Source organism: Crocodylus porosus, unplaced genomic scaffold (assembly GCF_001723895.1).
Source record: "Crocodylus porosus isolate Cpor-Errol unplaced genomic scaffold, CroPor_comp1, whole genome shotgun sequence".
Taxonomy (NCBI): domain Eukaryota; kingdom Metazoa; phylum Chordata; order Crocodylia; family Crocodylidae; genus Crocodylus; species Crocodylus porosus.
This window is the reverse complement of record NW_017728925.1, coordinates 3,709,287-3,734,470: the sequence shown is the minus strand read 5'-3', so window position 1 is coordinate 3,734,470 and position 25,184 is coordinate 3,709,287. Positions and strand designations below refer to the sequence as shown.

At 48.9% G+C, this 25,184-nt stretch overlaps 2 protein-coding genes across 2 annotated transcripts in view; one reads left to right on the top strand and one right to left on the bottom strand.

The window, feature by feature from the left end:
* Nucleotides 1-3,925, top strand: part of SSNA1 (SS nuclear autoantigen 1) — a 4,449-nt gene extending 524 nt beyond the window's left edge. The window contains exons 3-4 of the mRNA XM_019541095.1: nt 4-227; nt 3,711-3,925. Of these exons, the coding sequence (XP_019396640.1) occupies nt 4-227; nt 3,711-3,812 (326 nt within the window). The 3' untranslated portion in view covers nt 3,813-3,925. The remainder of the gene's footprint in view (nt 1-3; nt 228-3,710) is intronic.
* A 3,730-nt stretch (nt 3,926-7,655) lies between these two features.
* TPRN (taperin) overlaps nt 7,656-25,184 on the bottom strand; it is an 18,819-nt gene continuing 1,290 nt past the window's right edge. The window contains exons 2-5 of the mRNA XM_019541094.1: nt 24,148-25,182; nt 10,358-10,544; nt 9,896-10,023; nt 7,656-9,201 (exon numbers count right to left, since the gene is read on the bottom strand). Of these exons, the coding sequence (XP_019396639.1) occupies nt 9,139-9,201; nt 9,896-10,023; nt 10,358-10,544; nt 24,148-25,182 (1,413 nt within the window). The 3' untranslated portion in view covers nt 7,656-9,138. The remainder of the gene's footprint in view (nt 9,202-9,895; nt 10,024-10,357; nt 10,545-24,147; nt 25,183-25,184) is intronic.

Sequence of the window (25,184 nt, the reverse complement as noted above, 5' to 3'; positions counted from 1 at the left end):
GAGCGCCGTGCCTCCCGTGTGGCGCAGGCATCGAGGAGCTGTGCGCGCGACGGGACGAGCTGGGCCGGCAGATCGCGCGCGAGGAGGAGGAGAAGGCCAAGCTGCAGAGTGACATCCGGCTGCTGACCGAGCGCCTGGCCCGCCTCAACGAGGGGCTGGCCCGCAAGATGGCCACGCGCAACGAGTTCGAGCGCACCATCGCCGAGACCGAGGCGGCCTACGGCAAGGTAGCGGCCCGGCCCGGCCCGGCGGGACACGTGAAACCGTCCTGAGCCGGCTGTAAAGACGCCTCCTCCTGGAGAAAGGAAATCTGGGCACACGCCGGGGTCCGGGCCTGGGGAGCGGGGCTGGGTCGGGAAGGGCCACTGGTGTTTACAAATGGGGCCTGGTACAAAGAAGGTCGAGAAGCACCATGCTGTCCTGGGGTGGGGGCTGCAACGTGGTTTTGGGGCCCCCCAATCCATGGGCAAGTCACAGTTGCGGTAGAAAGTGGCTGAAATGAAATGGGGCGGGGCTGCGAGGCAGGTGCGGGGTTCTGGGGACACCTGGGGTGGGGAAGGGGCTCCCTGTCTGCATGGAGCCCGTTCAGTGTGGCGCAGGTGGCGAGCGGGCACAGCCCCTTGGCCGCAGGGTAAGATGGGCCTGCCTGGAGAACCACTGCTCTAGAGCAGCGCGGGGCCAGCCTTTCTTATGCCACAGATTAGCTCCGTGCCCTCCCTGGGTGTCACTGATTCCCTTTCCCTGTCCCATCTGCTGCTTTTCCCTCTGCTCCGTACCCTTTGCTCCTAGTGCCCAGTCTCTTCCTCTGCTTTCAGCCAGCTCCCTGCCTTGTGATCCCCGTCTGATTTCCTGCTCTGCTTTCTGCTCCCTGCTCCATCTACTGCTGTGCTGCCTGACCCCACTCCCCTGGCACAGGCCACAAAAAGGATGCCCATGCAACTTGCAGTACTCCTGCCATAGGCTGGCCACCCTGGCTGTAGATGGTCATAATTTGATGCATCATCAAGAAGGGCTGGCAGCAGCAAGAGTAGCAGTGCATCCCTTCTTTAGCCTTGTGCACCAAGTGGCTGGCAGCTAAAAGGTACTTGGGCATCTTCCAATGGACAGGACTTAGAGGAGGATCTTGTGAGCTCACCCCAGGGAGTGCTGTCTCACGACTGTGAATGCACAGAGTCAATTCTTGAAGACCCACAGTTACCAGGAATTAACTGTTCTGTCTAGCCCAGCGTAGAAGCATGGATCATGGTCAATAATAAGGGTTGTGAAGGAAATGAAAATAGTGGAGAAAGAAGAAACTTGAACTTGTCTTCACTGCTGTGGGATTTTATGTTAGGGTCTGTCTTTCTCCCCATGTTTGCCTCACCCCTCTCCCAGTGGCCTTCCAGGAATGACTCTCAGTATCTTACCTATTCTTAATCTCTTATCTCCTCTGAGCCTTCCCCTCTTTAGATGAGAACTACTGATTGTAGTGACCTTCACTGTGCTCAAGGCAGCATTATGGCTTCAGAGAGCATTTGCTGCTGATTGTCCTAGATCTGTGATTCTCAACCTGTTGGTTGCAACCCAAAAGTTGGTCACAAAAATATATAAAAGGGTTGTAAACAAACTTTAAAAATTGATCAACAAACTTCAAAAATGGATTCTCTTTTAGAAGAGAAAAATGTGGAAAACTGAGGCTTTTCCCTTGCAGGCTGGCAGAATTCCAGCTTCCATGGGGCTACTTGGGGGCCCCCACATATTGGAGACCTGGGGGTGGGGGGCAGTAGGTTGGGCCTGGCCATTGATGTTTACAGATGGGTCCTTGTCCAAAAAAGGTTGAGAACTGCTGTCTTAGATCACAAGGGACAAACAGCTTAGGGAGGGGTAAGCTTTGTGTTCTCTCCAGGGGATCCTTTAGTAGAGTTGTCATGGCAGAAGTCCTGCCTTGCATTGTTTCTCCAGTGTTGCTATGTCTGAGTTATAGGAAGACTGGAAGGGTGTGAAAAGCTCATGGCACCTGCAGTTGTCATGGCACAATCATGTAGATTGTGTGTGAACTGAGCTGTAGTCTCTTAGTACTTACTGTATGAGTGTAATGAATGGAGCCTGGAAAAAAAACTACGTAGCAGGGCAAGGCGACATTTCCCTTTCCAGATGTGTTGGTTGTGGGGCAGAGAGGATAGTGCCTGCAGAAAGTGGATAAAGCAGGTGCTGCTACTCTGGCAAGACCCATGCAGCTGCCAGATACAAGTTTATCTATGTAGAAATTAAAAAACAGCTCACACTGGCAAGCCATGGAAGGGCATTATTGGCCATTAGGCCTGTATGAAGTGGTCAGCATTCACTTCGGATTTGGCCAGTTCGGGGGACAGTGTTTCGATTTGGTGATTTGAATCACTGTCCCGAATCGATTTGCCTGAAACTGATTCAGAGATTCGGCTCCTGTCAAATCTCCAAATGGCTCAGGCCCATTCCCTGTCCGCTCTCTTGGGCCGCCCCAGCTCCCGGCATTTTGAAAAGAAAAAGCCCCAACGCGGCAGGTGCTGCCAGTTGGGGGAGCAATCCCCACTGCTCCCTACTGCCCTGTGGGGTGCTCTGCACGAACCCTTTGACTCCCCCCTGCTCTCCCATGGTTGCCCTGCCTGCTGTGGTTCTGGCCCTTTAAGAAAAAAAAAAAAAATGAGAAACCCCAGACTCACTGTTCCTACCAGCGGGGGAAATCTGCCCTGCCTTATGCCATGTGGGGGGCTCTTCCACGGAGATTCAGAGAGCTTTAAATCGATTCAGACCTTTAATTTTAATTGGTTGCCTGATTCGATTCAGTGATTGGGCCATTGAATCTGGCCAAATCTCCTCTGAATCGAATCACCACCCGAAGCTTTGCACAGCCCTGTTGGCTATGATGGGAACTGGCTGAATGTACTAGAATGGTGCTGTGGCTAACAGATCTAATGCAAGCCTTAGCTGTATGTTCCTGTGAATGCTGAGTTAAGGTAGAGATGATATTGCCTTTGTATACAGCATCAATGAGACAATTACTGAGTATTGCCTTCTCTGTACCAAGAAAAAAATGTCCACGTATAGGAAAGTCATCAGAAGAGAGTTACAAGAATGATCCAAGCTCTGGAAATCCTAGCTTGCAAAAGACTAAGGAACTCATAATAAAGAGAAAAGTGAGAGAGAACTTGAGACAAAGTATCTGGCTAGGGAAAAGGTTTAGCAGAGTGCCCTTCACTGGAGCAGACAAGGCAGAACACAATCCAAAAGCCTGGTACACTTTTTTAGCAGTGAGAGTACTTAGCAGCTGACCATGGGATGTGACAGATTTTATCACTTGGCATCCTTAAATCAAGGATTTGTGCATCTTTCTAAAAACCCTCCTGTTCATCCCCTTGTTACTGGTTTGATGCAGGAGTCACAGAGGGAGGTTCTCCGGCCTGTATGCTGTAGGAAGCCACAATGGTCTCTCCCAGCCTTAACATCTATGAATATTAATAAATGGCTTTTGCAATCATTCCATTTGACTTCCTCCAAAACACAGGCCAGATAACCCTCCCCTAACAATTCTAGCATCAAACCACTAGCTTGCACTTCCCAGAAGTTTTAAAGACTGCACTGGTGGAAAATTCCTCTTGACCATAAAGGGATCAGTTGAATGGTTAATTCAGAAGCAACCTGTGATAAGAGAGTTTGTGTAGGAGGTAAGTAACTTCTGTTTCTTTCCACCTTAGATCCTGGAAAGTTCCCAGACACTGCTAAATGTTCTGAAGAAGGAAGCGGGGAATCTGAGCAGAGCCACAGAGCCAAAAAGCAGCGTTGTAAAAGAGAGCTGAGCACATGGACTCACACATTCCTAAAGTCTCTCCCTTCTTGGACTGAGGGGAGCTGCTATCATTTTGGTATATGTAGAGGAAACAATGTCTAGTAAAATCTTCATTTTGCACAAGTGTGTTTTCCTTTCAGAAGGGCCTTGGCACAAGGTGAAGAAAAGTAAAATTTGACCTTCACTTAGCAAAGCTCAGTAACAAATGTCATTAGAGTTCAGCCAGAATGCTAGGCAGAAGCTGTGCACAGCCCAGCCCGAGGGAGAAAGGAAACTCAGCAATTCAGTGCCTTCTTCTGAGAGAAAGCAGATGCTTCATTTTAGCAAGAGGAGTTTGAAGTCTATATGCTTACTCAATGTAGAGAAGAGCTCATCTCCCAGGAACCAGTGTAGTGCAGTAGCACTCGTTAGGAAACAAGGTGCAGAAACCTGGTCCTTGTGCTCTTTGTAGAGTCAGTTTTGCCAAGAGAGAAGTAGAGCAGATAGAAAGGACTTCTTTGTACAGGAGTGGTTTATCTCCATGGAAGTGCCTGCCTGGCTGGCTAGAGGCAGAAGAGAAAAAGCATGGGAGGACATGTTGCTTGTGTGCATATGTGGTGGAAGAGAGGGGCAGGGAACTAAGGAGAGGTACCAGCAGCAGAGCTGGGCTTTGGCGTAGAGTGCACAGAGCTTTTGTGCTCAACTACCACACACCCCTTTGCTGATAAGGAGTGAAGACTACTGCTAGGGAAGGCTAGCAGTCCATGCAAAATGCATATTGAGACAAAATCTACTCTGAGTTGACTCTGAATCTTATTGACTCTGAATCGTAGCCCTACCCTCCAGTGTCTCTACTACTCCCCTCAGCTTGGTGTCATCTGCAAACTTGCCGAGAGTGCGCTCTATGCCATCTTCCAGGTCACTGACGAAGACATTGAACAAAACCAGCCCCAGGACCAACCCCTGCGGCACTCCACTTAATATGGGCTGCCAACTAGACATTGAGCCATTGATTACTACCCTCCGAGCCTGCTACTCCAGCAAGTTTTCTATCCCCCTTACAGTCCATTTATCCAACCTATACTTCCTTAGCTTGCCTGTGAAAATGTTGTAGGAAAAAGTACCAAAAGCCTTGCTAAAATGAAGATATATCACATCCACCAGTCTCCCCGTGTCCACAGAGCCAGTCACCTCATCGAAGAAGGTAATCAGGTTGGTCAGGCATGACTTTCCCATGGTGAATCGTGAGTGTTCCATGCTGACTGTTCCTAATCACCATTTTCTCCTCCAAGTGCTTAAGAATGGATTCCTTGAGGTTCTTCTCCATGATTTTTCCAGGGCCTGAGATGAGGCTGACTGGTCTGTAGTTCCCTGGATCCTCCCTTTTCCCTTTCTTAAATATGGGCACTACGTTTGCCCCTTTCTAATCATCTTGGACCTTTCCTGATTGCCATGAGTTTTCAGAGATGATGGCCTGTGGTTCTGCAATCGCAGCATCCCACTTCACCACTGAGGGATGAGGTGAGCAGCCCTCAATGGTGAAAGAACAGGTAAGGGACTATTTAGAAAAGCTGGATGTGTATAAGTCCATGGGGCACCCGAGGGTGCTGAGTGGGCTGATGTAATTGCAGAGCCACTGGCCATCATCTTTGAAAACTCATGGCAATCAGGAGAGGTCCCAGATGACTGGAAAGGGGCAAATATAGTGCCCATATTTAAGAGGGGAAAAAAGAGGATCCAGGGAACTACAGACCAGTCAGCCTCATCTCAGGCCCTGGAAAAATCATGGAGGTCCTCCTCCTGGAATCCATTCCTAAGCAGTTGGAGGAGAAAATGGTGATTAGGAACAGTCAGCGTGGATTCACCAGGGGAAAGTCATGCCTGACCAACCTGCCTTCTATAATGAAATGACTGGCTCTGTGGATGCAGGGAGACTGATGGATGTGATATACCTTGATTTTAGTAAGGCTTTTGATACAGTCTTCCACAATATTCTCAAAGGAAAGCTAAGGAAGTATAGGTTGGATGAATGGACTGTAAGGTGGATAGAAAACTGGCTGGAACATCAGGCTCAGAGGGTAGTAATCAATGGCTCAATGTCTAGTTGGCAGCCGGTATCAAGTGAACTGCTGTAGGGGTCAGTCCTGGGGCTAGTTTTGTTCAATATCTTTATCTGCATTCTGGAAGATGGCATAGAGTGCACCCTCTGCAAGGTTGCCGATGACACCGAGCTTGGTGGGCGGGGGGGGGAGTAGCAGATATGGTGGACGGTGGGGCTAGGATTCTGAGTGACCTAGACAAATTGGAGGATTGGGCTAAAAGGAAGCTTATGGGGTTTGAAAAGGACAAGTGGAAAGTCTTACACTTAGGACAGAGCAATCCTATACACAGGTACAGCCTGGGGACTGACTGGCTGGGCAGCAGCTCTGCAGAAAAGGACCTCAGGGTTACAGTGGACAAGAAGCTGAATATGAGCCAGCAGTGTGCCCTTTTTGCCAAGAAGGCTAACAGCATATTGGACTGCATTGGTAGGTGTGTTGCCAGCACAGGTCAAGGGAAGTGATTATTCCCCTCTATTTGGCACTGGTGAGGCCACATCTGGAGTACTGTGTTCAGTTTTGGGCCCCTCACTACAGAAAGGATGTAGACAAATTGGAAAGTCCAGTGGAAGGCAACAACAATGGTGAGGAGGCTGGGGAACATGGGCTTTTTTAGTGTAGAGAACAAGAGACTGAGAGGGGATTTAATAGCAACCTTCAGCTACCTTAAGGGGGATTCCAAAGAGGATAGAGCTATACTGTTCTTGCTGGTGGCAGATGATAAAGAACAATGGTCTGAAGTTGCAGCAAGGGAAGTTTAGGTTAGCTATTAGGAAGAATTTTCTCACTAGGAGGGTAGTAAAACACTGGAACAGGTTACCTAGAGAGATGGTGGAATTTCCATCCTTGGAGGTTTTCAAGACCTGGCTAGATAAAACTGGCTGGGATGACCTAGTTGGGGATGGTCCTGCTCTGAGCAGGGGGTTGAAGTAGATGACCTCCTGAGGTCCCTTCCAACCCTAATTTTCTGATTTTTTTTTTTCTTAAAACTTTGGGGGATGAATAGCTAGACATGGAGACTGTCAGTCTGCTCTCCATGCACATTAGTCAATGAGAATTGCCACCACAAAGGAACAAGCCTATTTCACAAGCCTTTGGTTTTTCTTGTTCCGTTCTCTAAGAGTTCTGCCTGCATTCACTGATCATCTGCTACCTTTGCCCATCACCCCAGTGGGGGATGGATGGATCATAATTCCCATTCTGCTTCCCCTAAATGCAAGGTGGGGGTGGGTGTCTTAGCAGTCATTCTCTATCTTGCGCACACATGCTGGGGATAAATACAAGTCTCAGACTGAGTCTTAAATACTCTTCTGGGTTTGTTTCATGGAATGTCTCCTTTGCTGATGTTTCTACCACCACTCAGAGGATTCATTGCCACACTATTAATGGCTCCCATTCAAAGTTCTTTTGAATCAGCTGTAATTCCCTAGTACTGTGAATTACTAGCCAAACACCACTCCTGGGAGATCACATGGGTAGTTTAATCAGCTTTGAAAGCACAAAGCAATACAGTTGCAGAGTAGAGATGTGGTGTGTGTCTGTGGTTGGCTCCTCCAGTCAGGTCAAGTGAACATTTGAGTTTATCAGTCATGTTTCAAGAAGTTTGCAGCAGCTCCCACCTCAGTCACTGGAGCCAGGGGGCACTGGGCACCTCACAAAGTCCATAACGTATATCATGTACAGAAAACTTCCTCCCCTTTTGCTTTTTCTGTATTCTTACTAAGTGCAAGACATGCAGAACATTTTCAGTTCATACACAAAACTGACACATTCAGACAAACAAACAAATGCATCAGGTTTAATCAGAAATATGACAGGTTGAGCCTCTAGAGGCAGCCACAATGTGATATCTCTCCCATTCACAACACTCAAGAGGCCATCTGTTTCAGCTACATGTTTAATCCCCGGAGTACAAATCACATGAGCAGCAACATACAATTCCAAAACATTGGTGTTCTCCAGAGTGAAGTGTTGATCCGAGTCTACAGTACATGGATGTTACTAGATCAGTGAGAAAACCTAGCCGATTCCTTTCTGTATTGGCTATATTAATTACAAAAAAGAATTATAAAAACCTAGAAAAAACAGCATATTCCTTGCTTAGGTTGCTGTTAAAGAGGGGAGTGAGAAATTGCCCTTTTGCATCTTGAAGTTGAAGCAAGAAAACCCAGGTCCAGGTATTCTGACCCGAAGCAAGCAAGCTCTCCAATTCAAGGGCAGCCATGGGACAGGGAGTGCAGTTAGTGGATAAATCTGGGCCAGCTGGATCACACTCTAGGATAAACACCAGCTACAGCAGTGCTCAGAATGGGGAAAACCAGGACATGAGTGATAGTGACTGGAGATAGATCAAGAGACAAAAGGTAGGCCATGTCACAGCTATGGCCAGTGCTTTGGAACTCCTTTAAAAAGAGGCCTAGTCAGGCAGCTCCAGTTGCCCAGAGGGAGCAACCAGCATCGGTCTGGGGACCCTCCAGCTTACTTTCTCCTGCTGATCTGCCACAACAGATGAGTCACTTTTATTTCCCCTCCCATCATCCTTCACCCCTCTAGTGCATCCCACCCCAGGGAATCCCTTCCCAGCCAACACAGCCTTGACTGAATGACTCAGCAGCTTCACAGGAGCAGAAACCAGTCAGACCCCGATGCATGTCTGGGTTTGGACTTGGACCTGAGACCGCCCTGAGCACAAGAAGTGGACCCCATTATAGTGCAGTTATCAAACCACAGCCACCTTCCCTGGACCTGGCCTGCCAAGCTCTAGGCTGATTCACCAGATGGTCCTGGAGACCCCTCAAAGCTCAAACTGCAGATACATTTTTCAGTGGGAGCCTTCATGAGGTTTTTGAGACTCTCTTTCCTTGAGTCCACCATCAGTGGCTCAGTGGATTCAGCAGAGCACCCTCAGTCTGTGCCCCTGGCAGACTTCGGATTTGCTCTTACTTAATCAGACAGCTATTCTAGAACAAGGAACATGCAAAGGTCACAGACCAAACAGTTCTGCCTGCTACTGTAAAGGTGGCTGGTCCCAGATTCCATTGCTAATATCCACGATGTTCAATAACAATAGTGCCTCAGGCACAGGATCTAGCTCAGGGTTTGTGTTAAGGCAGAGCTAGAAGCCCATTTCTGTAGCACTTCAGAGACACTCCATCCCAGGAAGTGCATCCAAGGATGTTCGGAGAGCAGGATGGATGGCATGCCAAGCTCCCTGCTCAGCTGTAGCTGCTGCAAACTGGAGGCTGCAGGGTTCGGTGATCAGAAATACAAGGCAGGTTCGCTGCTGAAGTCAGAAAGACAACTCCTATCTGCTGGGGTAAGCTGTGGGGAGAGAAAAGGGAGTTGGAACAGAAGCCTCACAGGGTTTAGGTGAGTTTTAAGAAGGCAAGGGCTGCACTGGGACCTTGCCAGGGGCTGACTGCACCTCCATATTCATACTGAATGTGCCTGCAGTGCACAGAGGACAACCTGAAACTAGCAGCTGTCCCGAGAGATGTCCACACTCAGGCAGCAGCACATCCTCACATTAGAAGGGGACCCCACACATGCCCCCTTCCTCCTGCCCAAGTGCACAAGCAAACTTCAAACTAGAAATACATTAGTGAAATTTCTCTAGTCTTGCCAGTCTACACCCACTCAATCCCCATCTCTCATGGGCCTGAAAGCAGGCTCTGAGGATGAGCCTGGAGAAGACTCACTGCAATCTTTCTGGTGCAAAGTGTGGCTACTAAATTGGAGGCCAAAGCATACCCTGTCCCTCCATCTCCTGGTGCCAGGACTCATTGCTGTTGCAGTATAGACAAGTCTTTAATCTCCTCCTCAAAGAAGGAGGATGCTGGCTGCAGTGGAGGCTTCTCTTAGCCCCTAGGGTCCAAGCAGATGCCCTGCTCCCTTCAAGTGTGGCATTCTACTATGGAAAGACTCTCCTCATTTCAGGTCTCAACATATCCACACTAGCTTGAAGATCAGAGCAGAGCGAAAAGGAAATAAGTGAGGCACTGCTGTAAAGACTCACCATGACCTGGTTCCCCGAGGCATCCACCTCCTTTGGAACGGCCCCCGTTGCATCAGGCTGATCCTCGTATTTCTGCTCCTGCCACTTGCCAAACTCCACAGAGTGCTTTGGTGTATAGCTGGACAAGCCTGAAGAGAGGACATATGCAGATACAGAGCAGGACCCCATCCGGTGGCCGACTTGTCCCAGCAGGACTGCATGCTTTACCAGCTACGGCCATTCCTCTGGGCTGTGTCACTTAGCCCAGGGAGGGGCTCACAGAAGCAAATTGTCCCCACTGCCCATTTCCTAAATCGGCCTTGGACTGAGCTAACATCCCTCCCAAGTGCTTGCTGAAGATTCAGTATCAAACAACTGCTGCCAGAAACCCTTTATAGAACCAAGTACCAGCAGTCCTTGCCTAGCCCTTCTGCAGGATGACTTTGGAGTAGAAAGAGACCAGCAGCAGATCAAGCAGCTCACCTGAGTTGGGCACGTTAGGGTGCAAGGTGCTGTTTGGGTGTGGAATGAAGAAGGAAGAAGGCTTGTTATCCTCCATTTCTGAGCTAAATTCTTCTTCCTCCTCCTCCTCATCTTCCTCTGCCAGGGAGCTCTCAGAGGGGTACTCGAACATGGTCTGCAGGCTCATCTCATTGAAAGAGATTTTCATCTAGAGGAGAGCAAGGAGAGTCAGTGGAAACCACTGACACCAACCCTCCCTCTTCCACCACTTCCTCCCCCAAGAGAGACTCCAGTAACTGATAGCAAGTGTCAGGACACATTGCCAACCTCAATCCACGGTAAGTTGCACCTGCCCATCACACCATTTCACCAACACAGTACCTCAGACCTCAACATTGCTTGGTGGGCTTTGTTGGCCAGTTGATTCTAGTACTCATTTGCCCCTCATCCTGTGAGGCCAGTCTATTGTCATTACCATATTTACTTACATCCCCCCTCCCCCCAAAAAAAAAAAGTTCTCGAAAATTGGGGTGCATGTCTTAAGTGGAGAGGCTGATTTCTGCACTGGAAGGGATGTGTGGAGATGCTGTAATGTCTACCAGGGGCTGTCCTTTTCTCTAGCCAGCATACAGCAGGGGCAGAATCCACTCTTCAGTGACAGAGCAAGACTCAACCTCCTGTGAGCTGCTCTATGCAGTTAATCTGCAGCCAAGGCTCTGGAAAAACAAGTTTTTCCTTCATTCTGCCTTCCCAAAACAAAGTGCATATCTCACCTGTTGGCATATTATACGCAAGAAAATACAGTATTTATTCTAGTGCCTGTCCTAACTTGCAGACTGCCCCCAAAGTAAGGCTTATACCAGGACAGGTAATTTTCATCTAGTAACATACTGAGGTTGGTTGTCCTGGTATACATCCATCTCTGGCTAGTGCAGTCAGCCTGGAGCGAGGGCCGACACCAAGTAACTGCAGCCATGTGCTTACACCAATGAGAGGCATAAGGCTGACTCCACTTGACACTGTGTTCATTCCCACCTGGTTTACAGCAAACAGTAGCTGAGTTGAGCTGGGAGGAGCCCTGCAGCTGATAGAAGGAACAAGCAAGCTGCAATAAAGTGCTCCAGGACTCACCCATGCAAGACAAACACTAGAAGAATAGCCCCTTGGTTGCAAAGGCCTGGGCTTTTGGGAACCAGCTGCTTACCGGATACAGGACTAGTATAAACAGGCTCTTCCTCTTTTGCTCAGCAATCTCCATGAAATCAGCCTCCCTAGCTACATTGGGGAACAGTGCTGTAATCCTTGATCTGCCTACTCCAGCTGCCATGAGGGAAATGCAGGAAAGATTTACGGGCTTCACACACACACAAGCATTTTTTCCCTTGGCAACTGTGAGGCGGTCTCAGCAGTAGCACAGAGGCAGAGAGCACTGCCCAAACAGGAACTAAAAGACTGTTACCAACAGCACAATAACTCAAGATGGCATTTGGCCAAGACACCTGATTAACACCCTTGAGGAAGAGTGTCAGGGAATCGTAGCCACCACAGGGAGCCAGGACCACAGAGAAATGGCACTTCTGGCAAGCACATCACAAAGTGTACCAACTCCCAACATCCACAAGTCTGCCTAGCTGTTTTCCTTTGATGCTTCTCTTCCCAGCCCTTCCCTTGCCCTGTTCAGGGGATAAAAGCCTAAATGGGCCATCCATTACAGATGGGCCTGCAGGGATGCTGCTGACTAAAGGGGTCTATTGGGTGCCTGACAGGATGCTCCAGGAATCCTGCAGGAAGCCAATGGGCATTTGTGAGCAACCTGCAACTCAGGGAAATATGGATTCTTCACAGTTGTGATCAAAAGAAAGCTGGAGGGTTGGTTCAGGTCATGCTGAACCCAGTCAAAGCACTGCCAGAATCCCCATATAATGTAATCCAACCAAAACAGCAACACAGAAATCAGGCTCCAACTTGTACAGTCAGAAGGAAGGAAGCCAGCTCTTCTTAGCCAGTGCCTAAGCTCTGTGCGGGCCTTGGCAGGAAAGTACTGAAAGCACCAGCAGCCCATTAGCCCTAGCAGATTTCTTCGTTCCAAAGAGTAAGTATGCTTGAGACCAAGGCAAAAAGGATTTGCCTGCCTGACGCTGGCCGACCATAACCAACCCTTCTCCCCCAACACCAAGATGCCATTAGCAGTGAGCAAACAGCCACGCCACACTGGCTGCATCTGGAATACTTAGACTTACTTCTCATTGTTTTATTCACCCAACTTGCTTTAGCTAAAGCCATCCCATGCAAAACACTGCATTCAAGCCAAGAAACATGCCCAGGCATTCATGCTTTGCCCTGCAACCCACAGAGAGGGGAGAATGAAGGCACACCGTGTGCTGTTGAGCCACATGATGCCTGTCACCATGGTAAACATCCTCTGTTTATATGCAGTGGTTTACAGAGAACACCCTAGTCTAATGCAAAGGGAGGAAAGACCAGGATGTAGATTAGACCCCCCAGGCAGCAGCAGCAGCTGCCATATGTGGATCGCTCAGATAAGGTTCTTGATTTCTGTACCAAGCCCCTGGTATCGGGCTGCATGGAATGAATGGCAACACCCAGTACAAAGTACAGGCTGTGCCTTGCTGCGAACTGTGGGCAGAGCAAGTCACAGAGGCCCTGCCAAGACCCAGCTATATGGGGCTGGGCTAGCACTCCCCAGCACACAGGGCTGCCACAGAGTGCAAGCCCCCAGTACATTAATGATACAAGCCACAGTTCCAGAAAGGATTCTGTCTCTAAGCCAGAGCAGGAGCTGGCCTGTTGCAGACAGGGAGCTACAAAGATTCCCTTATACCTGAACAGGCTTCAGTGTTGTTTTGAACCACAGTCAGCTAGACTGCTTATTTCCAATCTGTACCCATAGCTCAAATATGGGGTTTAAGCTAAACTACTTACTAAGCAAGCAAGCTGAGCTTTGCAGGTGGCCTTACTTTTGAGGAACCATGTAGGGAAATTCAAGAGAGATTTCTGAAGTCATGAAATGTACTGTTCCCTGAACTGTTCTTCCCCTACAGATCACATCTTCTTGACCTCCACATTGTGGGGAGAGGATGTCAAAGTGTTTCCTGAAAGCACCGCGAGCATACCCTCAGCTCCAGAGGAACCCTCTTCTTTACTGATGGGCTGGGATGGAGCAAAACCATATTTATTTCACAATGTGCCGGGAGCAGGGGAGCTCATGCCAGGCAGGAGAAGATGCAACAGAACTAGCCAGAGGCATTTCACACCAAGGCTGCTAAAGCATCTCCATCAGCTGGATTCCTCCCTTTCCTTAACCCCAGTCAGGTGATCTGCACTGAATCTAGAGGCAGGAAAGAGACTGCACCACTGTGCATGAATCAGTTCGGCAGTTAGCAGAGATGGGAGGATACCAATTCACCAGCAGCCTTAGTTGCCGATCACTATGAAGTTCAGAGGAGGTCAGTGGTGGCTGGACTCCCTCACATGCCCATGATGCAGCAGTGACCAAGAGTTCTCCCCTCTGATGGAGATCTGGTAAGTGACCCACAGCTAATAATCCTGAAGCTCCAAAGCCACAGGGCCATACTGAAGCCAAGGCTTGTGCAGAATGCCACACCTCTGTGGCCCAAACAAGATACAAGCTGACTTCTGGGTGCACCTTCATGGTGTGTTTTACCCTCTAGTGCCCTCCATGGTTTCAGGCCAAGAAAGAGAGAAATCAATTGATCACCTCCTCATAGAACCCATCACCATGAGCACAGATAATGAAATGTGTGGGAGGTGTCCACCTGAAGCCAACAAACTCTGCTAGGCTTCTTCATTCATTTCTAGGGGGTTATAACCTTACTGAACCAAGTTCCAAGCCTCTTCACCAGCTTCTAATCAGAAGACCAGCAACCTGAACAGCAGGTAAAATAACGGCAGGCTGTAGGCCTTGGCACTAACAGCTTTATCACAGGGTTGACTGGACAAATGCCCACATGAACTTTCACTAACTAGTCCACAGGCAGCAATCTACACCACTTGCATGCACTACAGTCACTTCCAGTGCAAGGATTTTCATGCAGCCTAGTGGCAGTGTGATTAGTCCCACTAGGGTTATTAGCTGAAAGCTGGCAATGAGCTTATCCTCAGGGGAGAAGTGAAGGCAGAGTCATTGTGCTCAGGGGACATTCCTGGGTGGCCAAGGACTGATAGTATCATGCTTGGGAGCCAGCACAGCCCTAGGGAAGCTGGGGGTTTACATCCCTAGATCAGCATTGTGATTGCAGAGAATTTAACAGGGTCCTGAGAGAGCTGTCCAGACAGTGATCCAACAGTTCTTCTGAACAGGGCATTTTACCAGAAAATAAAGCACAAGGGCTTTCACAATCCTGGAGCCCTTCTCCAATGTGGGCATCTCATGACAGTTTGATGTATTTAGACAAAAAGGCTCACTGTTGCGGGTAGCAGAAGCTACCAAAACAAAGGAGCCGGCTAGTCGCTCCATCACAGAGGTAATGTATTGCAACATGAGGGCTACATCTACAGCAGAGGTCTTATGGGTGCCAGGAGGGCCTCATGCAGGATTTGACCTATAATGCTGGGTAATGTCTAAATTCCTGCTATACTATTTGCAGGGGAAAACGCTGTGGATGTGGACACTAGTTACTTCATGCTGCACTTATCTAATGCTGATGCCCTTCCAAGGGCAACACTGAGCTTTTTTCAGCAGCAGTTGCCATTGGTTGAGCCTCCACTTCTGTTTGCTTTTGGTAACTCCATGGGTTTGCACTGGATGGAGTACACTAGGGAATGCCGCACTATCGGAAGGAGACTGATCACCTTCAGGATTGCACTGCCGCTCCCATGTCATGCAACTGAACAAGAAAGTCTCCCCTTACAAAAGGCAACCCATGAAGCCTGCTCTGTGTAATCAATACGCCGAAGCACATGGTAGATGGGAGCGATGAGTGGGGACTCGAAATATTAAACTCCATGTACAAGACACAGGGAAGAGTTTCAAATTCCTGGTGAGCAGAGATGGTGTAGCGAGAAGTGCACCAAGCACATCAGGAAGCAGAGAAGTCTCCCAGTGCCCTGTACTATAGATGTTGCCAAGGAAGTGATCCAATAGCTTAACTCCATGAGTTCATAAGAGCTTATGTCATTGGTTCAGAGCAACATAGCTCTCCCAGCATCAGGACAGTGATTACGTTCCCTGCAGATATGCAAGAGGGATTCTGCTCCAGCAGTTTACTTAGTAAACCATGACTAATTTATGTAGAGTATAAGAGTTGAATTCGCCTCATTTCCCAGCCTCCTTGCAACAGATCTCACCTAGATGCACACAGACCAGAGGCACGTCCAGAGACAGGTCACCATGCCCAAAACCCTTAATGCTACAGACAAACCCAGAGAGAACTGCACTGGTAGAGGACAGACATTTGGTATACAGAAGACTAGAAGGAAATCTGCTAATCAAACTGAAATGCCAACCACTCCTGTATCATCGGGGGTGGAGGGGAGGGGGATAGCCTCCATTCTCAGATCTGAAAGACAGGTGCATTTAACTCTTCTCAGACCTAGAGTGGGATAGAAACCTCATTTTCTGGAAAAAAAGGACAAACTAGGCAGAAAAAACCTTCTATACTGAAGATAGAGGTAGTGCTAGTTTGAAGTAAGGAAGAAGGCAGAGCAGGGTGGCACCTTTGTGACAAACTGGTTCAGAATGGCATAAACTTTTGTAGGCAGTGAACTACTTTGTCACATGCATGCCACAGAGGAGCTTCTTCTGTTCAGTGCTGAAAGACCATTGTCGATATCCCTGACAAGAAGGTTTCTGAAGAGGAATGAGGAAGTCTTAGGAGCAACATCAATAAAAAACTTCTTGTCTTCATAGCTTTATCTTTGTAGGTACACTAATTCTCCATTAAAGAAGTTTCACAAATATTTCCTCTACATAGATTTATGGCATGTGCTGACTGGCCACTCCCGCTTGCTGGCTTCCCAGTCCATTTTGGGAAGGCCACTACCCTACGCTGGAGAAAGTGACTGTTAAAATAAGTCCAAGTGAACACTTAGAAACAGAAGGGAGCGACCAGCCACCTTCGACACTGAGAGTCTATTCCAGCCCACAGATTAAGGGGACAGACTAAAGGTATTTTTATATTTAATCCACATTCTCAGATTCCAGAAGCACAAAGTCCTTTAAATCTCAAGCTTAGCTCTTGCGTCAAGAGCTTACTGAGCCACAAAGCACAGCGCAAGCTGCCTCCAGAGGCCTCCCCTTCCGTTTGTGTAACAGCATCTACTTTAATTCTTCTGTCCAGCTCTTGTACTGTGGAAGCAGTAGGCCGAGAGAAAAACGCAGTGGGGGGAAGTTCACTACTAACATGACTGCAGCTATTAGAGAGCACGCACGTGCGAAATGTTGCTCACGCCTCCATGACCATGACTGCCTCTGTCAGAACCAAGCTCAGTGCTGCCTAACTGATCACTCAGAGCCGCGTGCTTCAGTACAGTGCCATATACCTTCTTCTCCTTTCCTCTCTACCCTCTAACACATCAACAACATAAGAACGTGCCACTTCTGTGTGCCCATGCCCAGCCAACAGACTAGGTTAAAAAATATAACAGGATCCAGGTACAGTTGCTTCATGGCCCTTCTCTCCTCCCCTCCCCCCCAGCCTGACCTAAACACAGCAGCATTGTGGCAGAGCAGTGAAGGGACCACTCCTGAGAGCAGTTCAGTGCACTACCTGAGCCACTGAAGATCAGCTAACCAACCAGGAGGCTGACCAGGACTGGTGCTGACCATCCAAGACCGGATCTTGTCCAACACAGGACTTTGGTCACTGGACCCACTCAGCAATGCACCTTATGCTCCAATGTGCATTGCTGCCTGTTCTTGCAGACTCTGGGCATTTTCCTCCTAGGAGCAAGGCAAACATTAGCCCGCTGTACCAGACCGGAATTGAGCAAAATGACAGGAACCTGTTCCTGAGACACAAGCACTAAGCTAAGGTCATGTTTCATGCCTCACCTTGCCTCCAGCCTGCTGAAGGGGTAGTGCACTATGTTCCTGCATTGCTCCCAGCAGTTCAACTCCACTGTTGGCCGAAGCTGCAGAACAGACTCCGGGCAGCCATCGGCATTCCAAGCCGCATGCCTCCTTGGAGCTGTTCTGAGCTGATCTAAGCAGAGCTTAAGAGGCTTTGCCTGCCTGCTGGGCAATGGCTCCCACAGGAGCTACCTCCAGCAGAACCTGAATCAGTAGGAAGTTACAGAGCACCAAGTCCAACCCTCCCACAACCAACGATTGCTGGTCCATCCTGTCCCTCATTCTGAGGAAGAGTTTAGAAACAACTGTATTCTTGTTGAGTGCAGCAGGCTGGCACAATCTCTTATCTGATGCATGCACCAAGATCTTCTAAGTTAGCTCTGACAAACACTGGGAAAGCGCTGGGTTTAGACTGCTATTCCTGGGATGTGATGCCCTCTTCAATCTATATCTGCATAGGCTGCTGTATGCAGCAAGCTGCCGACTGTACAAAACAGCACAGGAACAAGGCACACTAATGCTATGACTTCCGCAGGTTCTCCAGCACATTCAAGACATACGCACTACTCATAAAACTTCAAATGCCCTAGGTTCGAGCTACAGACCTCTTCTAGTGCAGCATCCCTCCCAGTTATCACTGAGGACAAAGCATGCATCAAGGTTTGAGGTGAAACGCAAATCCGAAGACACAGGACATTATGTTGAGCATAAGCCTTGCTGCTTCCAGACATCATATAGAACCTGCATGATAACAGAGTTCAGCCTACAGGCCACCTCCCAACAAGAGACAACAGAAAACTTTCACACAAACTGGCACTCCTCAGAGTCCTCCTTCATTAGTCAGCCTCCACACCCTGTTGTAGCCTAGCACCAAAAGGCCAGTGATCACCAAGTATTTCACTTTGATTTGAGTGTTGGCAAGACCATGTATTTTTGGCAGCTGATCTGGCTCTAGAAACCAGCTTCAGAGCATTCATGTGTGACAGATTTTAGCTAACCTGTACTAAGTGCTCAATGAGCTCCAGCACAAGACTCCCATACACTCTGGGGTCCAGTGTCTTCCCCCTCCCCTGATCACTAGCTCTCCTTCCCAAAGTTGCTCTTCTTCCCCCAAGTCAGGCCCATGAGTCACCTATCACCTTAATATGCAGAGATGCCTTCACCTGAAGGACAAACCATCTGAATGCAGAACAGGACTGTGCTTCTCCAGTCCTGCCCCCCTCCCCCCCCCCCCAGTACCAGAACAACATGATTTGTTAATTCCCTCCTATACCCACATATATCCTTCCCACAGCAGTATTTGACAAACCGGACAGTGCTTAGCTGCCTGAGTAGGGCATGCTGGACTCATGGCCCAGCTCCTATGGATAGGGCAGCGGGTATACCAGAGCCTACAGCCAGGGGAATAGTACTATACATTTGTTATAGGGTTAGTTTGCATCATGTCATGGCTGCAGTACAAATATTAGAAGCCAGGCTTTTGTAGAATCAGGAGAAGAAACAGAATTTCAGGCCAAGTCTTGAGCTTCCCATAGGTCTCACCACTTTTATGTCAGGTACTAAAGCAGGATGAGGGGTCCTGGTCCTGTCATCTCATTCTCAGCCAAGCACTATGGCTCTTTGGGGAATGGAGGAGAGCAGGGCAATAGCAAAGGATGGGTGCTCACCCACTCTGCATAGGATCTGCAATTGGAACGGGGTCAGTTGAAGGTATGGATGGCTTTAAGAGCAGGGTCTAAAGCAGATGGTGCATCTCCCACACAGGCTTAAGAGCGTCTGCACATGCCACAGGTGGCAGAGCCTACTGTTCTGTATGCAAACACAAAACGCAATTCAAAACAGAACCAGTCAGATTTTGTGCTATCCACAACCAAAGCACACTGATGGGCAAGATTATCAGGATGAGCGCTACTCCAACTGACCACTGTGTAGACTGTACAACAAGTGAATCTCATGGAGAGGGGATATCCCCACAGAAACCCTTCACTAGGACAGGGAAGAATTTCAGTGATCAGGTTCATGGGCAGAATTGCCTTACTTGCATCAATCACTAGGCAATACTTTAGGTTTCTAGATAAGCTAGTTTACATCCCTGCAGCACCAACACTTGGGGCTCACATAGGAGGAGAATGAGGGGAAACTGTTTGAGTCTATAATGTAGAAGCACTCCCCCCAACCCCTTGGGGTTCCAGTTCTCTCTCTCCCCATACCAGCTTCTTGCCTCTCCTGAATATTTAGCTGACACTGACATCTCCAGCCCCAAGGTAACCAGCTGCCTCTTCCTATTGAGCTGTAGCTCCTGGAAGTGACAGCTGAGCTGGTTTGCCCTTTTTAATATATATTTTATTTATTTGCAGACTTCATGAAATGCCCTGACACCTGCATTAGCAGCAAGAAGCCAGCTCTCCTTGGAGCACTGTTATAACTGGTTCCCAGAAACACCTCTCTCCCTTGTGACACTGCCCTGCAGAAATCACAGGCTGCAGTGTCAGTGAAGATCAACCGGTGGAAGGGCACTGGAATTTTGGAACAGGCTCCTAGCCACAGCCTGCATCTGTTACTTGTACCAGCACAGTGCAAAGCCATTTCTTGCCCTTGTCCTTCAGGACTGCTAGGAAGGGTGCGACTGAGGTGACTAGTTTGCTGACATTTATGATATGGATTTCCCATTGCTGAACAGGGGCCCAGAGCAGGAAGTGGATTTTAAATGTCTGAGGAAAATAAAGGCTGCACTTTATAGAACAAGTAACATGTCTGCCAACAACTGCTTTGCAAACAACCTCTCTTCACTGCAATATTTTTAATGAGCATGTTTGCAGAAGGGAGGAGTTCTTCTGGTTCAAACACTGAAAACTAGGCCACACCAAAACTCAGATAACAGAATCAGCCTACATGCCACATAACCCCACAGAAACGTGGGGTGGCCAGTCCATAACACATCAACAGCCTATCATCCCAGCATACAAAGCCAGAACCTCGGGGCATGCTGAAAACTGTGGGGTCCCCAGGCTCAGGGCAAGCTTAGGTGGCAGCTCTGCCATGCAAGTCCCTGCACAAAGTCAAACTCAAGGCTGGCGTTACTGGGGAAACTAACAGGAGACTCAGTTTCACTGAACAGCTCGAGTCCAGGGAGCCTCCCATTAGCTGAAGCTTGAGTTTCAGGTCTCGCTGGATCTACACGTTCGTTCATTAATGCACTTTTGCTACTGAGCATTAAGTTTAGTACCGCTAATGTGAGGTACTAACAAAATGTGCATTGGGCTGCCCTAATGAGGAATAGCAAAAGCACATGCTTTTTTTAGTAACACTTAATGCGCAGTACCCTAATTTTACTGTGCATTAACATATTAGCACAGTTTTTACCATGATACTGTGCATTAGAGCAAAATAGGTTACGGTATGTTAAAATGCACGTGTACATGTGCCCACTCACACCAAAATCCCCTGAAGTTTCCTGTGCACTAGAAACCCTGCTTTTCAAACAGCTCTGCTTCAGAAGAACTTACATGAAACCCTCCCCACTCTTACAAGGAAAAACATGTGGGAGCAAATTCCACACCAACTCTTGACATGTCAGTCATTAACCATAGACTGTCTCAATGGTCCAAATATTACACCTCTTCAACATCCTGCATGCTAAGAAGAAACAAATTTTTTTTTTTTTAATTGTGCGTCAGGCCAAATCAGCTCTGAATTCCATTGGCTGAGCAGAACTTGGGTGTTCAAGTCTGTGTGGCACCACCACTGGCAAGTATCCTCCATCCCAGAGTCCTCAGCCTGGAGCTTCAGATACTTCCAAATCCATGGCAGGATTCCTATGTGCAGGCTCCAAGTCTGAAGGTCTTAGAGTTCAGATGCCCCCCCAAGTCTCGCTTGTGCTTAGCCCAGAGGCCAAAGGAGCAAACTAGGGAGAAATTCCCCATCAGTTTCTCTGCACTCTTAATTACTCTTTTATCACCCTGTAGCCAGTAACCCACTGGTTCTCTCAGGCTCCCACCCATGATACAAGCTGTTATCTTATCTTCTCTTCACATTTTCCTCTTCTTCCTCATTCCCATCTTACATTCCTGAATATTTCACGCTGCTCCACTGGTTTTGTGCACACTGCAGTTCACTGGCTAGACGTTCCTATTTAGCTCCAAGCTGCCTCTTGAACTTTAGCAGCTAACCACTGCTTTCCCCGCTCTGCTGGTTCTCTCACTTGGCAACATTCATGCTTCCAGACTCCCACGACTGCTGATGAAGCCTCTGGGATGAATCTAAGCATTTAGCCCTTCCTCATTTTCGGCTTTAGGGCCTTTCTGATGAGCTTCTGAACTTGAAGTTGCCCTTTGCAGAACTTAGTGTCACCCGGACTTTTTCATGCCTCCCACCAAAAAAGGCAGATCCACAGAAGCATTGTGGCTATTGCTTACTGGCCACATTATTGAAAATTTATGAACCAACTCCTGCATTCTGATTTAGAACTAAACCATGGCACCTGCCATCCTTGTGGCCTCTTGAACTAGCCACGAGCCATTCCTAGATTTTTTTGTTTTTGTTTTTCACTTGCTGAGAAACTGCTCCTCAGACCATGCCCCCATACAACTCCCACTGATTATCTGGATAGGCAAGTTACTTATGATGATGAAATTACATTCAGTGACTTTGTTAACATCCCTCCACAAGGCACATAGCTTTCCACAACCTGGAAGCCCGTGTCAGAACCCTTCCAGATTTTTTGTAGCCTCATGACACAGGTGTGTACTACCTATACTGGTTTGACAGTATGAGCATCCACTCCTCAGACTGAATCTCTGTGGGACAGATTCTCAGGCATGAGATTTCTCCCCACCTTTACAGCCATCAGTGGTTCTTAGCTGATCCTCATTGCTTTATTTGAAGTCTCCAAAAGTCTTGCAGTCTTCAAGGTAGTCATCATTACAATGCCCCATTACATAGCTGGAAACCTGAGGCAAAGAAGGCTACATCACCTGCCCAACCTGACACAAGGAGTCTGGGGCAAGTCCAAATCAGACAAGTCCCAGGTAGCATCTGCCACACTACACCATCCTTCTTGACCACCTTCTCCCTCTTATCTGATGTGGGGATGGGGGGAAAACCATTGTGCACAATTGTTGATAGCTGTGGTGTTGGCTTTCTTTTGGGGGAAGCCAATATTATCCAACCATCCAGGGTGCATGAAGAACACAGCCTCCTTTACTTCAGCCTGAAGGTGGGGGCTATCTATGGGAGTTTGCCTATCCCCATATTCTCGCTTGGTCCTTTCTCCATCCAATCATAGGCCCAACTTCCTCACCTGGGGGAGGATTCTTAGGAAGGCCTATTCCAAAGGGTCTTTACTTCTCAAAAACTTCAGTCACATGCCCTACAGTCAATTCATGCCCACTCTGCATTAATATAATCCAACTTGAATCCCAAATTGCGAGCAGCAGTGGCAGCAACCAAGATGCTAGCCAAAACTAGTCCTTCTTTAAATCTTTTCTAAGATACAAAACACTCTTGGCCAAGCCAAGCCCCATCCTGCCCCTCTGGACAACCACACAAGTTAAAACGGGCATATGGCAACACTTGTGACAACCTGCCTATTCCAACACATGGCCCTTCTACTAGCACTTTCATTAGATGTCACCCTTGGCTTCATGGAGCACATGAAAGCCAACTTAAAACCAGTGACACTTGGAAAAGTAGCAAGTGCAATTCATCTGATTCAGGAGATTCCTTAAAAAAAAAAAAAGTCACACCTAAAGCTACCCTATAAACTCCTTACAAAGTCTTCAGTTCAGCTACTGTGATGTGCAACCCCCTCCCCACTTTAGTTTGGGAAAGGCAAAAAGCAGCTGGCATCATTTCACTTGCAGTAGTCAGTGACATAAGCCTTTAGCTACTAGGCACCACAATGAGTTTTGGTACTAGATGAGCAATTCAAGCCAGCAATTCTGTCTCAGCAATAGCCCATTATCACGAAATGACTGTGTCTTTGTCACAAAACACGCACAGCATCAATATGCACAAAGCACAATTCTTCATCCAGCCCCTAAAGTTGCTCCTCAACTGGTGAGAAAATCTGGCACTTATTAAGCGAGTCTTTCAAAGGCCTCTGGCTGCAGGCCACAGAAACGCTGTTTCCTCAGTTTGTCAGAGCTGCCTGTGAATTCCACCAAAGCCACAAAGAGCAGGTGATGTTGTCAAATCAAGGAGTGTTAAGCTGGTGCCACCCCCTCCCTGCTTACAAAGAAGCTGACTTCTGAGCCATTAACTCAGACACAAAAAGTGACATTTATGTTGGATCCTACAGGGTATGGTAGTGAGTAGAGCCAAGTTCACTTTTGGAGCACAGGCTTTAACAGAGCACGTGGCAACAGAGAAGAATGAGATTCCCTTCCCCACTCCCTTCGAGGTCTTCCTTTCTAGACTCATTCCCAGGGCACATACGATTTAAAAAGGCAATGCGGTAGAAAACTCTAAAATACAACTTTGCTCTGAAAAATCTGCTTCAGAAAGAGGACTGTCCGTACCACCAGGGACCACCTCCCATTCTGATGAGAGTTTGTATAACCCAGCAGAGTCAGAGTCAGTCTCAGCCTCCCGACAGATGTGCCACCTCTGCAGGGCTGACAGGACAGAAGCAGTGAAACCCAACCAACACCTTTCTACCCAGCCACACTCAGGACAACCCTAACTACACCCCCCTGATGCATGCTGCTTTGAAAAGAGCCATTTTTAGTCACTTTTCAGACAGAGCTGCTGGGCAACTAACCTTTTTGCGACGGGAGCCCTTCTTGCTGATACAGGACCTCTCCAAGGACAGGTAGCCACCAATCACCTCAATCTCGTGTGCTTTCGGGTAGCGTGTTTTCAGCAGGGGCCCTGCTTGGGAAGCATCAGGACTCCTGCAGGGTTTGGGCCTTCCTCGAATCTCTTCCTCATCCTCTACTCCATCATTTTGCTGGACTCTGCTGCCATCACTGAAGGCTGCTGGTCCAGAGACAGGAGGCTTCCTTTTGGGTACTACAGTGAAGGTGTAGCCCCCTCTCTGAGCAAAGCCTGGGGAGGCAGGGTGGGGTCGGTAGAAGGGCACCGTAGAAATCTCCATCTCCATACCCATACCGGAAGCAGCATCTCGAGGCACAAGTAAGTCCTTGGTCCCTGTCGCTGCACCAGGCACTGAAGACAAGTCTCCAGGCTCTGGCTCAACAACGTCATCATCAATGTAAGTCACGGGCACCAGAGGCTCTGGTGATGCCTTTGGGGGAGTGACAGGCTCCCTCTGGGTCTTGAAGGCAGCTGGTGAGGGCTCTTCCTGCTGCCCACGCTCAGGCTCTGAGGGCAGTGGCATGCCCGTCCTCAAGCCCTCGGCGGGAGCGGGCGAACACGGGGCCTTCGCCCGGGAGGGCACGACAAGGAAAGAGTTGCGCGAGTTGATGCGTAGGTTGGCCAGGGCCTGAGCCTGGAGGTCGTGGGCAGGGATGGCGGCCAGGTCCGGTTTGGGAGACGGGCGGATCTCGAAGGAGCCGCCACTGGCCTTGGGTGCGGAGGCAGAGAGCGGCTGGAGGGCGCCGGGGGTGGCACTGGAGGGGGCCGGGCTGGCACAGGGTCGAGGGGACTGGGTCCCTTCAGCCCCCTCGGGCTTTGGCCGCTGCATCTTGGCTCGGGCAACGGGGGCGCTGGGTGATGGCACCGGGGGCACCTTGGCCACGGGCACGTGGGCGCGGGGGCCGGGCTCCGAGGGGCCGTTGGCGAGCGGCACGGGGGGGCGGCCGCGTGGGGTCACGGTGAAGGAGTTAGAGCCGATCT